General features: G+C 53.7%; 5 protein-coding genes and 1 pseudogene across 5 annotated transcripts, besides 11 other annotated features; 1 reads left to right on the plus strand and 5 right to left on the minus strand.

Annotated features, from left to right (window-relative positions):
- Nucleotides 1-619: 619 nt before the first annotated feature.
- On the minus strand, nt 620-922 carry TraAM80_01728 (uncharacterized protein; the record flags this gene model as incomplete). Its single annotated transcript, XM_029378760.1, has 1 exon — nt 620-922. One exon carries the CDS (start codon nt 920-922, stop codon nt 620-622), a length of 303 nt encoding a protein of 100 aa, XP_029241378.1.
- A 250-nt stretch (nt 923-1,172) lies between these two features.
- Nucleotides 1,173-1,193: a microsatellite.
- A 25-nt stretch (nt 1,194-1,218) lies between these two features.
- Nucleotides 1,219-1,261: a microsatellite.
- Nucleotides 1,262-1,499: 238 nt separating this feature from the next.
- TraAM80_01729 (dehydrogenase-like protein) lies at nt 1,500-2,705 on the minus strand (the record flags this gene model as incomplete). Its single annotated transcript, XM_029378761.1, has 1 exon — nt 1,500-2,705. One exon carries the CDS (start codon nt 2,703-2,705, stop codon nt 1,500-1,502), a length of 1,206 nt encoding a protein of 401 aa, XP_029241379.1.
- Nucleotides 2,706-2,709: 4 nt separating this feature from the next.
- Nucleotides 2,710-2,742: a sequence feature (A-rich).
- Nucleotides 2,743-3,296: 554 nt separating this feature from the next.
- Nucleotides 3,297-3,320: a microsatellite.
- A 209-nt stretch (nt 3,321-3,529) lies between these two features.
- Nucleotides 3,530-3,752, plus strand: TraAM80_01730 (unknown; annotated as a pseudogene).
- Nucleotides 3,753-3,879: 127 nt separating this feature from the next.
- Nucleotides 3,880-3,923: a sequence feature (A-rich).
- Nucleotides 3,924-4,174: 251 nt separating this feature from the next.
- Nucleotides 4,175-4,235: a microsatellite.
- A 97-nt stretch (nt 4,236-4,332) lies between these two features.
- Nucleotides 4,333-4,350: a microsatellite.
- Nucleotides 4,351-4,722: 372 nt separating this feature from the next.
- Nucleotides 4,723-4,759: a microsatellite.
- An 89-nt stretch (nt 4,760-4,848) lies between these two features.
- Nucleotides 4,849-4,867: a microsatellite.
- Nucleotides 4,868-5,244: 377 nt separating this feature from the next.
- Nucleotides 5,245-6,513, minus strand: TraAM80_01731 (2OG-Fe(II) oxygenase; the record flags this gene model as incomplete). The annotated part of the gene is made up of 1 exon (XM_029378762.1): nt 5,245-6,513. One exon carries the CDS (start codon nt 6,511-6,513, stop codon nt 5,245-5,247), a length of 1,269 nt encoding a protein of 422 aa, XP_029241380.1.
- Nucleotides 6,514-6,828: 315 nt separating this feature from the next.
- Nucleotides 6,829-6,848: a microsatellite.
- A 251-nt stretch (nt 6,849-7,099) lies between these two features.
- Nucleotides 7,100-7,150: a sequence feature (A-rich).
- A 152-nt stretch (nt 7,151-7,302) lies between these two features.
- TraAM80_01732 (uncharacterized protein) lies at nt 7,303-8,742 on the minus strand (the record flags this gene model as incomplete). The annotated part of the gene is made up of 1 exon (XM_029378763.1): nt 7,303-8,742. One exon carries the CDS (start codon nt 8,740-8,742, stop codon nt 7,303-7,305), a length of 1,440 nt encoding a protein of 479 aa, XP_029241381.1.
- Nucleotides 8,743-9,305: 563 nt separating this feature from the next.
- Nucleotides 9,306-9,782, minus strand: TraAM80_01733 (uncharacterized protein; the record flags this gene model as incomplete). The annotated part of the gene is made up of 1 exon (XM_029378764.1): nt 9,306-9,782. The coding sequence occupies one exon, from the start codon at nt 9,780-9,782 to the stop codon at nt 9,306-9,308; it is 477 nt and encodes a 158-aa protein (XP_029241382.1).
- Between the last annotated feature and the right edge of the window lie 291 nt (nt 9,783-10,073).

Consider the following 10,073-nt stretch of genomic DNA (forward strand, 5'->3'; position numbering starts at 1 on the left):
TATATATATATATATTCGAAATCACTGCACGCTGCCATTGGTATGACGCTATTTTGGGAAAAAATAATAAATTCGCAAACTTCCAGGTCAAACAGTTTAAAACCGCAGCGGAGAACAACGAACGAAAGCGCCGGGAGGCTCAAGATAGAAACGGGGTGATATGCCCACAAGAGAAACGTCCTTCGGCTCACCTTCACTCTCAACATTAGAGGCACGGCGCGTGAGAAATAAAGCACCCTCCCCACTCCTCGGTCATGACAAGGCAAGGGCTGTCACGTGCGGCAAAATATCTCGGGCAATGCGCTAGGCGTAATCCTTCTCAGCTGAAGCATACAGCTTGTCGTGTTGCAGCATCCGTTGAGCGGATGCCTCCCACAGTGCCGGAACAGAGGTGCTCGCCTCACGCGTCGAAGTGGCAGGCCCGTTCCTTCTTGCTCTCCCACCACCCTCGCCGCCATCGAGACTCTTCGCTACAAGCGCCGGTGCGACGAGGAGGTGGCCTTAGAGCTCCGAATCCGCCGCCTGTGTCACAGCTGTGGGGTTTATTGGAAAAAAACCTTGGTGACGGCGCAGCCTTGAGCGCACGCATCGCGGCCTTGCCCCGAAACTCAGGAGCCGATCACAAAGAAATTACAAGGCGCCAACGAAAAAAACGGAGGGCAAAGAGAAGAAAAAAGTATGCAGGGGCCGACGTGTCGCAAACGTAGAGCGTCGTCCGCGTCATCATCACAACGGTCCTGATCGTGACCGCGGGGTGTTGCCGCCGCGGTGGCAACGCCTCTTTCATAGTGCCGCGATGTTCGCTAACGTCATCGGGGGACTTGCGCCTGCGGGTTAAGCGGCGCGGCAAACGATTCCCATGAGGGCCATGCAACCTGGCGCCGTCCACTTCACTACAACCGGCGGTGTCTGCCACCACCATGACGAACTCCACCTCATCCAGAAGGTACACACACACGACGCTGTCGTCTTGCTCCTGTAGCGCCTGAAAACCATCATGGCGGCATTTGAGCAGCCACTTGTGGTCGGCTATCACCAAAGAGGTGGTGCATTCAATGGGGTCCGGTCAGCGCGAGTTCGCCGCTATTTACACACTGCCATTATTTTGACTTGCTGTCACTGCTTCTCTCACTTTCGCGCGTTGTCTTTTCACGCGTGCTCTGCCGCTGCGCGTGTGTGTGTGTGTGTGTGTGCCCCGAAGCGGTTGATGCAATCACTAGAAGCACGCAGCAGCAGCAGCAGACGCAGACGCAGACGTCAGGCAAGCAAGTACCACGCTGAAAGTAACAAATTTGGCAGAAACAAAAGAGCGAGACATAGCATCCCACAATCACGCAAGCGCAGAAGGGAAAACAGGTAGACTCTCACGTGGTTCAGGAAGTGCATGACGCGAGAAGCAAACAACGAAAAAAAAATATGTTAAGTAGACCATGCCCTGCCTCTTAGGGTTCAGCTAGGCAATATGAAGAAGCTCACCCTCACTGTTTCCTCACTCGTCGCTAGTAAAAGTCCTCCTGCCCAAACTCAACGGGCTGCGTGTCCCGAGTTTCCACCGCATTTTGCCCCGCGGAGTTGTCGCTTCCCGGCATCGTCGCACGGCGATTGCGCAGCTCCAATTCACCTGCCTGAACGTAGTGCACAACGGTGGCTATATCGCGATCGCCCATCCCCGCATCTGAGGCTGCTGCCAACGAACGGAGTGCAGTGTCCAACACAGGAAAGGGCTCATCGGCATCTGCGTCGTCCGCCAAGGTCGTCGCCCCCGCTCGCTTTGGAAGTGATGTATCAAGAAGGGCAAGGTCTTCTAGCAATCGGTCAACGCTGGCAGTGGAGGTCGGCGGGGCTTTGTCGGGGTTACGAACCAGGTCCTGCAACAACGCCGCGTTGCGGCGCAGCATCGTACTTGAGCCCCACGAGGCATCCAGCACCTGTACGAGTTTGTTTTGGTCCTCCACGCCCAATCGGTGTGCCATAATAAGCGCCTCTGCTGCCGCCGCATTATGCGAGGCAACAAGGGCCTGCGTGATCATCTTGGTTGCCGACCCACTGCCGCTGACGCCCATGTGATGGACGTTGTCAGCGTACATGTGAAATATTGGCAGCATCTTTTGAAACGACTCTGCGTGGCCGCCAACCATCAGCACCAGCTGACCATTAAAGCAGGCGCGCGGGCTGCCACTCATCGGGGCATCCAAAAAGTGCGCACCCCGCCTCTCTGCCTCGTAGGCACACTCGCGAGAAGTCTCAATATCCACCGTGGTGTGATCCACAATAATCTGGCCCTTGCGTGCGTTGCGAATGAGTGCCTCGCTGTCCTCCAAAAGAGCATGTCGTGCCGCACGCACATCTGCCAAGACCAGCAGCATCACATCGCACCACTTCGTCATAGTTGAATAGCGATCATGAATACGCATGGCACACGAAGCACCATCCACCGAAAGATCATCGCAGACGCGGCGAGCCTTGCTAAGTGTGCGGCTATGTATCTGAAGGTACATGGCACTGCGGGCCTTGAAGCCTAGGTTGCGAGCGATGGGGACGCCCATGTTGCCCATTCCCACCACGCCGACGTTCAGTGAACGCTTGATCGCCGCCATCCCGCACCAGCAGGGCAGAGTCCTTCCCGGAACGACTCGAATTCCCCCCGTAAAGGCAAATATCTCTCCGCCCGTACCACTTCCCAAGTAAAAAAGTGTCAGGTTCATGCATGAAGGGAAAATGAAAAAAAAGGAAAGTAAAGGAGGGAGGGAGAGAAAGCCATAAACAAAAGTAGGCAATACAACACTGTGAGTGGCGGCAGCCGAGCGAAAAAAAAAAAACAGAACAAGAACAACAACCCTTTCCCGCCTCTTTCGAAAACGTCAGGAAATAAAAACAGAAGGAGTGAAGGTCGTATACCACGCTCTCACTGTGGCAACAACACAACAACAAAGAATCAGTGAAGCACACACGCACACAAATAGGATGCAGGGTGAAAGGAGGTGTGCGTGCGGGCAGAGAGATGAGTCTGTCCTGACGCACATTTTATTAAACATTTTGGACTGATCATCCGCAAAGACACATGCGACACCCTTCTTTTTCCCTGTTTATCTCCCTCCCCCGCCACCCTCAGCGGACGGAAGAAACATGCACCACGCATGCATCTCACCCCCACCGCCAACTCCGTTGTCGGGCAGGGGAGAGGGATTAAAATACCTTTATTTTTGTCCTTCACCATCATCGCCTGCTTCTTCTTATTCCTGCCCTCATTTCTCGTTCCTTCTTACGTAACTATCCTCACCTCCTCATAATGGCATATACATACATACACATACATACATGTCGTGTGTGTATATATACGCGCGCCTTTGGTCGTGGACAACGCATTCCCCCTCATACATTGCTCCCCAATACAAAACAAAATTGAAAGGCATCAGAGGTGCGCTGTGAAGTGTTGGAGGCAATGCGTTTGCCGTGGAACGCCAGTGCATACTCCTCCCCCAGTCAACACGTCTCACATCCTATATTTTCTATGCAGTTATGCGCCTAGGATGACGTTATTGATAGGGATGAAGATGATCTTGACAAAAAAACCTAAGAAGCCCATGATGACAAACCCCATCAGCGTCGCCATTCCCGCCGTGGTGAACTCGCCGTAGTTCGGCTTCTGGCATTTGCGCACGAGCATGCGGCTGTTGCGGGTGAAGGCCGTGATGGGGTGAATGACGGTTTCATCGAGAAAGTCCATGGCTTTGTCTCTCCCCTTTTTCTTCCTTGATGATTGATGCTTGCTTTACCGACGCGACTGCCTAACTCCTGCAGAGTGTGGTCCAACAACAAAAAGTGCACCTTATCCTTGCCTTGCGCAAAATCCTATTGCGGAGTCAGCGATGCAGGCAGACAAAACAAAAGCAAAAAAAAAGAGAGGCAGAAAAAAACAAAAAGGGACAATATGTACGTTTTATGATTATTACTGTTTTGCTGTGCTTCCTGCTCCCCTCGGTGCCAAGCTGCGTCTGGCGGTTGCCGCGGCACCTCATCACGGTAACGCAGGCGACCTTGGGGAGAAAAAAAAAAAAAATAGGCGTGCATGCGTGAGTGAACGAGTACGAGGGCGTGCGGGTGGTGAAGAGCGGCGGTAACCGCGTGTCTCTCTGGCGCCTCCTCCACCGTCACCAAGGCATACCGCGACCATAATAACACCAACAATAGAAAAAATACAAAACACAAGCAACACAACAACGACAACCACAGCAGGAGGGCAAACACTCCTGCTCCCTCCCTCCACCACCGGCCACCAACTCACACTCCGTGTGCGCATGCGTGTGAGGAGAACAGGGCGACAGAGGCTTCAAAAAAAAAAAAAAAAAATTACTCTATACTTTGCGATTACCCTCTTTTCTACATGAGCGCAACTTTTGCCCTCTTCCGTTCCTCGTTCCTTCACTGTCTCCCCGTCCCTTTTCGCTACACAGGTGAACGCACGAGGAGCAGAAGCGTGTCTCAGACCCTCCCACATGGCGTTCAAACGGGGGATCGCAAACAACCCCTCTTACTGCTTGGCTTGCCCCTCCCCCACGCCGCTCATCCCCTCTATATGAGGTCTATGCTGTGCGCACGGCACGCGTCGAGAAAACAACACAAACATACACCTTCCCATGCATGCTAATCAACGTATGTATATATTGTCCTATAAAGTAACAAGGAAGAAATAACGTCTTTTTTATTGGCAAAACATGCGAATTCCTTCTCTCCTTACCTTTCGGTTCATTTTCTTTCCACTGCATCCACCTGGTTTTTTATTGCCTTCTCTCTTCTTCTTTTTTTTTACTTCTGTTTTAATGGATAAGATGATGCCAACATCATAGCCACACACACACACACACACGGAGCTGCATTCCTCACAAATGGCGTCCCCCGCATGTATGTTATATGTATCTACGTGTACGTCATCCCACCGTTGTCCCCATCATCCCATTGTTACCCTTACGCTTGCGGTGGGCTCCTGAAAAATTACCTCACCTCGCTGTGTGCTCCTCAGCATGTTACTTACTTTTGTTCCTTATTTTTTGTTTGTTGGTGCTGCTTTCGATCCCCGCACACCCGTCTCTCTCCCCCCCCTCCCCCCATCTTGTGTAAATCCGCTAAAGAAGTCTCGCGGTTATCTATTTACCCTTTCTCGCATCTCCTTACCTCTCCACTTCCTCCTTCCCGCAGCACCCGGCGTCATGCAAGGGCGCTGACAGTGGCCGCTGCGTCTTCAGCTCATTGTGAGGCTGGCATAAGATCCCCGGCGTAGAATCCCTCCTGGGCGTCCAGCGAGGGGTTCTCATCCTGCTGTAGCAACGGCTCCACAGCCGTGTCGTGGTTGGGCAGGCAGAAGAAGACCACGCTGCAGCGGCTGCGGCCCTCCTTCACGTTTCGCACGCGGTGTGGTGTAGCCTCCAGAAGTCCACCGGTCCACTTTTCCAAAAACATGCCCGCGTTAACAAGCAGCGCGTCGTTGAGGACAGGCACGGCGACGTACTTTTCCTCCTCCTCGTCCCACACCTCCATCCCGCCAAGAGCATCCTGCGCTAAGAGGGTGATGGTGCTCAAGTCCTTGTGTGTATCGAGGCGGATGGCCACTTCTTTGTTTGCCTCACCCGCGCCCTCCTTCAAGGGAGGCTGCGCGAGGGTGTCTTTGCGTCGCAGCACCTTCGCCCCACCCGGGTTTGAGACGGAGCGTGCGTCCTTCATCTCAACCCCGTTAGTCGTGCGAGGGACCTGCCCCAGCCGTGGGTAGTACTTTGCCTGCAAATCGAAGTCCAACTTGTTGTGGAAGGGGGTAAAAAACTCAAGGTCGTAGCCGCTCTGCGGGTCCGGGCCACCTTGTGGAATCGACGGGCGAACGCCCAAACCACAACTGATGTGCCGCAGCACGTCAAGTGAGACCTCGGCGCAAAGGTCGTAGTAGGCCAACATCATCTCACGGTAGTCGGCCATGAAGGTGTCGGTGCTAAGGCCTCCTGCGTCGACGTGACAGCGGTTAAGCAGCAGTTGCCAGGGCGTCTGTCGGCTAATGAGTGGCTTGTACTCCTCCTCGCTCCATCCGCTCAGTTTGTAGTATGCCTCCCGCAATTGTGCCGGGTCCTCCACCTCGCGACCGATGGAAAAACACTCAATTGCGTCATCCAGCCCACTGGCTCCGACGTAGCGGTAGTAACCACGAAATCCAGTGGACGTTTTGATGCTCTCCAACTCGTACGGTGTAAGAGGCATGACAGGTTGCTGGCACGTGTCATGTTTGAATCCTGCGGTCATGATCGCAGGATTGGCAATGGCGGCGGCGCCAATAATGTACCGCTCAAAGAAGATGCGGCTGTCACGGTGAAGTTGATCCAAAATTTCCTTCTGAATGAATGGATGCTGCACGTAGCAATAGCCATGCATCTGGAGCGACTCCAGGAGGGCGTTGCTAGCCGCCTCCGTCACGTTCTCCGCTCCACGGCCTATTTTGACAAGGGTTGAGAGACGGCATAGAGTGCGCCGCATCCTTCCCCTCACGTTCCCCCCCACTCTGCCTCCCTCCTTTCCTTCCTTTTCTATGCCTCAGCTCTCACTGCTCCTCCCCCTCTTGACAGGAGTGTGTGTATAATGGTGGTTGACGTGAGACTTGCAGTTGCTTGTTGTGAATAAATAAATGTGCGTGTGCGTGGTTGTCAATCCCCCTGCACACGCCTCTTCACAGACTTGCAGTTCAACTCTGCCCTAATTCTTCCGTGCGTGTACGCTGCCAGGCGAAGCAGAGTCATGTACAAAAAGACGAAGGTGATGACAGAGACAGACATCCACGCAGCCATGCACAAGGAGAGAGAGAAAGAGAGAGAAACACGGGCAGACCCGCTCACAGCATAGTTGTTTGTTTGTTTTTTGTCCCCACGTCTTTCTCTCCTACGGTCTGGCCACACAGGCAACGATCATTTCGCACCCACACAAGTATGGCTCCAGGTGTAGAGAGATGTAAAAAAGCAACACAGAGAAATGTGTTCATTGATGTGGGCCCTGCCACGTGGCAAAAGGCACCAAAGGAGGGACATACAAAAACAAGAAAAATAAAAGGGAATAATTGGCAACCTACAAATAAAAAAAAAAGCAAGTCAAATAACAATATCAACGCAAGAAACAAAAAAGTCGGTGGGTGGAAGCATCCCACATTTATACATACCTTACATGTGTACGTGCCTGCGTGTCAAGTGGCGCGCAGTGGCAGTAAGCAAACACAATCAGTCGACGGGAATTGCAGTTTGCACTCTTGCGTAAGGGCCTCGTAAGGGGAGAAGATTAAGGCGACTCCACCGGTGGGAGTTGCTCATGTGGTGTCGACGGTGGTTTGTCCAGCAACGCGGAACGATATTCCATCAAGTTACGCTCGACCACCTCCATGATAAACTCCTGCTCCTGCAGCAAGGTGTCATAGTCCACGGCGGATTCAAAAAAGTCTCGCCTACACTTTGGTGGCAGTAGCAGTGAGTACTCACGTGTCTCGTAGCGATGCAGCAGCTCAGCACCCTGTTCGCCCCCAACAGCGGCCGCCAGTTCCTTCCACTGTTCACCCCAACGGCGTGAGTAGAAGCGATAGTTGCACACCACCTCAGCCACGCGTTCGTCAAGCAGCCGACTGGGCAGGAGGTAGTGCGGCACTGTGGGCGGCTCTGCCTCCCAGTACAACTGTCCACTAAGTGCGTCCCGCTCGCAAATGTCACCGTTAGCAAGCGACTCAATGGTAAAGCGAGCAAGCTGTTCCTGCTGTGACAACGGCAATTCGTCGCCCTCAGGGACCCGCTGCAACTCTGCAGAATTGCCCTCGACATTATTGTTGTTGGGACTGGGACTTTCTGGCGACGCCTGCTTCAATTGGAGGGCCAAGTCCATCCGCCCGTTGTGGTCCTTTGCCACAATAACGTTGGTGTCCGCGAAGGAATTCACCAGGTGTGGGGGGATAACCACCGGGGGTCGTTTAAACCGCTTCGCCAATTCTGCGGCGTACCGCTCATAGTCCTCAGCAATCTTCTTCAGCTCGTTTTCATGGTCATGCAGCGTCTTTTCGTACTGTTCCGAGGCGCCTGCGGTCCACTCGCGAGGTGGAGGCCTGGAGTACATTGCCGCATAGGGCGATGAGGACCTTGAGCCTGGCATTGACCGCGGTGTTGGTGCCGGTGGAGACGCCCCTTCGCCCACCACCGCCGCACCGTCACTTCCCACCTCCGGCTCTCGAAACGAGCAGCGCACCAGCAAGGAAAGCATGATCGGGGTGTTGGAGAGAAGCTCCAATCCCTCGTCAATTCGGAGCTCCACAGGCTGTGGCCCGTCAGGGTCTATTTTCTTCTCCAACTGCATCTTCATTCTTTCGGCGTACCGATCAAACTCCGCCTGCACCTGCAGCAACTCCTGATTTCGGCGCAGCAGCAGCTGCCTGTAGTAATTCCGCGTTAATAGGGGTGCCTCGCCACAGTCTTCCTGCGACACCAAAGGCAGGATGGCGCTCTCCTGCTTCTCTGCTTCTTCCTGCGATTTCTCGCTCTGGCAGAACGAATCTCGCTGTCTTAATCCCTCCCCCTCCTCCTCCCTCGATAGGCAAGCAGACAGCACGACGGATGCCAGACTCTGTACATCGCACGGGTGTGGGAAGGACCCACCACTGTTTTTGTGTCCGTCACTGCAGAAGCTGCCGTCCTCCAGATCCATGTCTGGCGGAGGTATTGTGTTCACGTGCTGCGACATTTTGATGTAACACGGGCGTCAATTCCCTTGATTTTTTGTCCCCCACTTCCTTCTGTGCTTCTCTTCACCCTCTTTTTCACCGTTTTTTTTTTTCCCTACCCCCCTCTCTCTCTTTCCCTCGTGGACCGTCTCTGTGCTGCGGCCTCGCGTGAGGAAAGGGCACAAGGAAAGAAAAAGGAAAAAACCAGAAATAAATCCAAGCAAAACCCACAGCATCAGATTAAACACTGGAGGCGTAAAATCCGTGCGTCCCCTTCCTGGATTTGTGTTTGCCTGCCTAGGGACAATACACTGGTTCCCACCTCTTTCCTCTTTTCTTCGTACCTCTGGATGGGAAAGGGGCACACCGCCCACATGCCCCTTTGCCTTCGTCACCCGCTTCCCAGGATCTCCTTCCAGCGCCCCACGGCGTTCCTGCGCAGCCAACCCCTCTTCCTTTCCAACCGCAACACCCCCCTCCACACAAATATATGCTCCTCACTGCCTCCTTCTTAGCAGGTATCCTCTTCTCACCTTTTTTGTTGGATGGAAAAGGCCTGAGGCCGCTGCCCCCTCTTCTCCCCTCACCAGCGCCGCATCACGTATGTATTCCAGTACTCCTTTGCCATTTGGGTGTAGTTAATCTTCGCCATCTCGAGGAAGCCCATCTTGTGAAGGTTCAGTCGTGGCCGGGCCTCCGGGAACCGCCGCTTCGCCCCGTCTGCGGCTAAAAAGCGGAACATCGCCAAACTGCGCTCACTGGTCTGCACGGCAATGGCGATTTGTTCGGGGTCGCGCAGCTCCGCACTCTCGCGGAACTTTTGGCGAATGATAATGACAAAGCGTTCATTCATCTGGGCGTGTTCGTTCAACTCACATAGCGCGGAGGGCGGGCACAACACGGCGAGTTTAAGCCACTGACGGTACGCGCGACACACGCGGTAAGAGTGGGGGATGCCAGGGAGGTTTGTGTTCGCCTGCTCAATGATGTCCGCAGCCACAGGGGCCACCAACGCCTTGCTGCCCACGGCAGCACGCAAGACGTAAGACGCACACACCATACCACTGCCCCAACGAGGAAATGTTTTCCACTGCTGCTACTTTCGTATCCGTCTTTTTCCCCCTTCACGAACACACAAACAGAGAGTTGAGCACGTACTACGGTTTACCTTCCACCGTGGCAGCAAACACACGCAGGAAGTTTGGCTTGGGGCACTGTGTGCAGCTGAATCGGCAAGCATACAAAAGACGAAAACAAACAATGGAGGAAGGGGATAAAATAATAATCAAATGCATCACATGCAGATAAATAGGTCAATCACGTAGACAAACACACACATATGCATATGTGC

The sequence above is a fragment of the Trypanosoma rangeli genome (genome assembly GCF_003719475.1).
Source record: "Trypanosoma rangeli strain AM80 chromosome Unknown Tra_15.4_contig_00036, whole genome shotgun sequence".
In the NCBI taxonomy this organism is placed as follows: Eukaryota; Euglenozoa; class Kinetoplastea; order Trypanosomatida; family Trypanosomatidae; genus Trypanosoma; species Trypanosoma rangeli.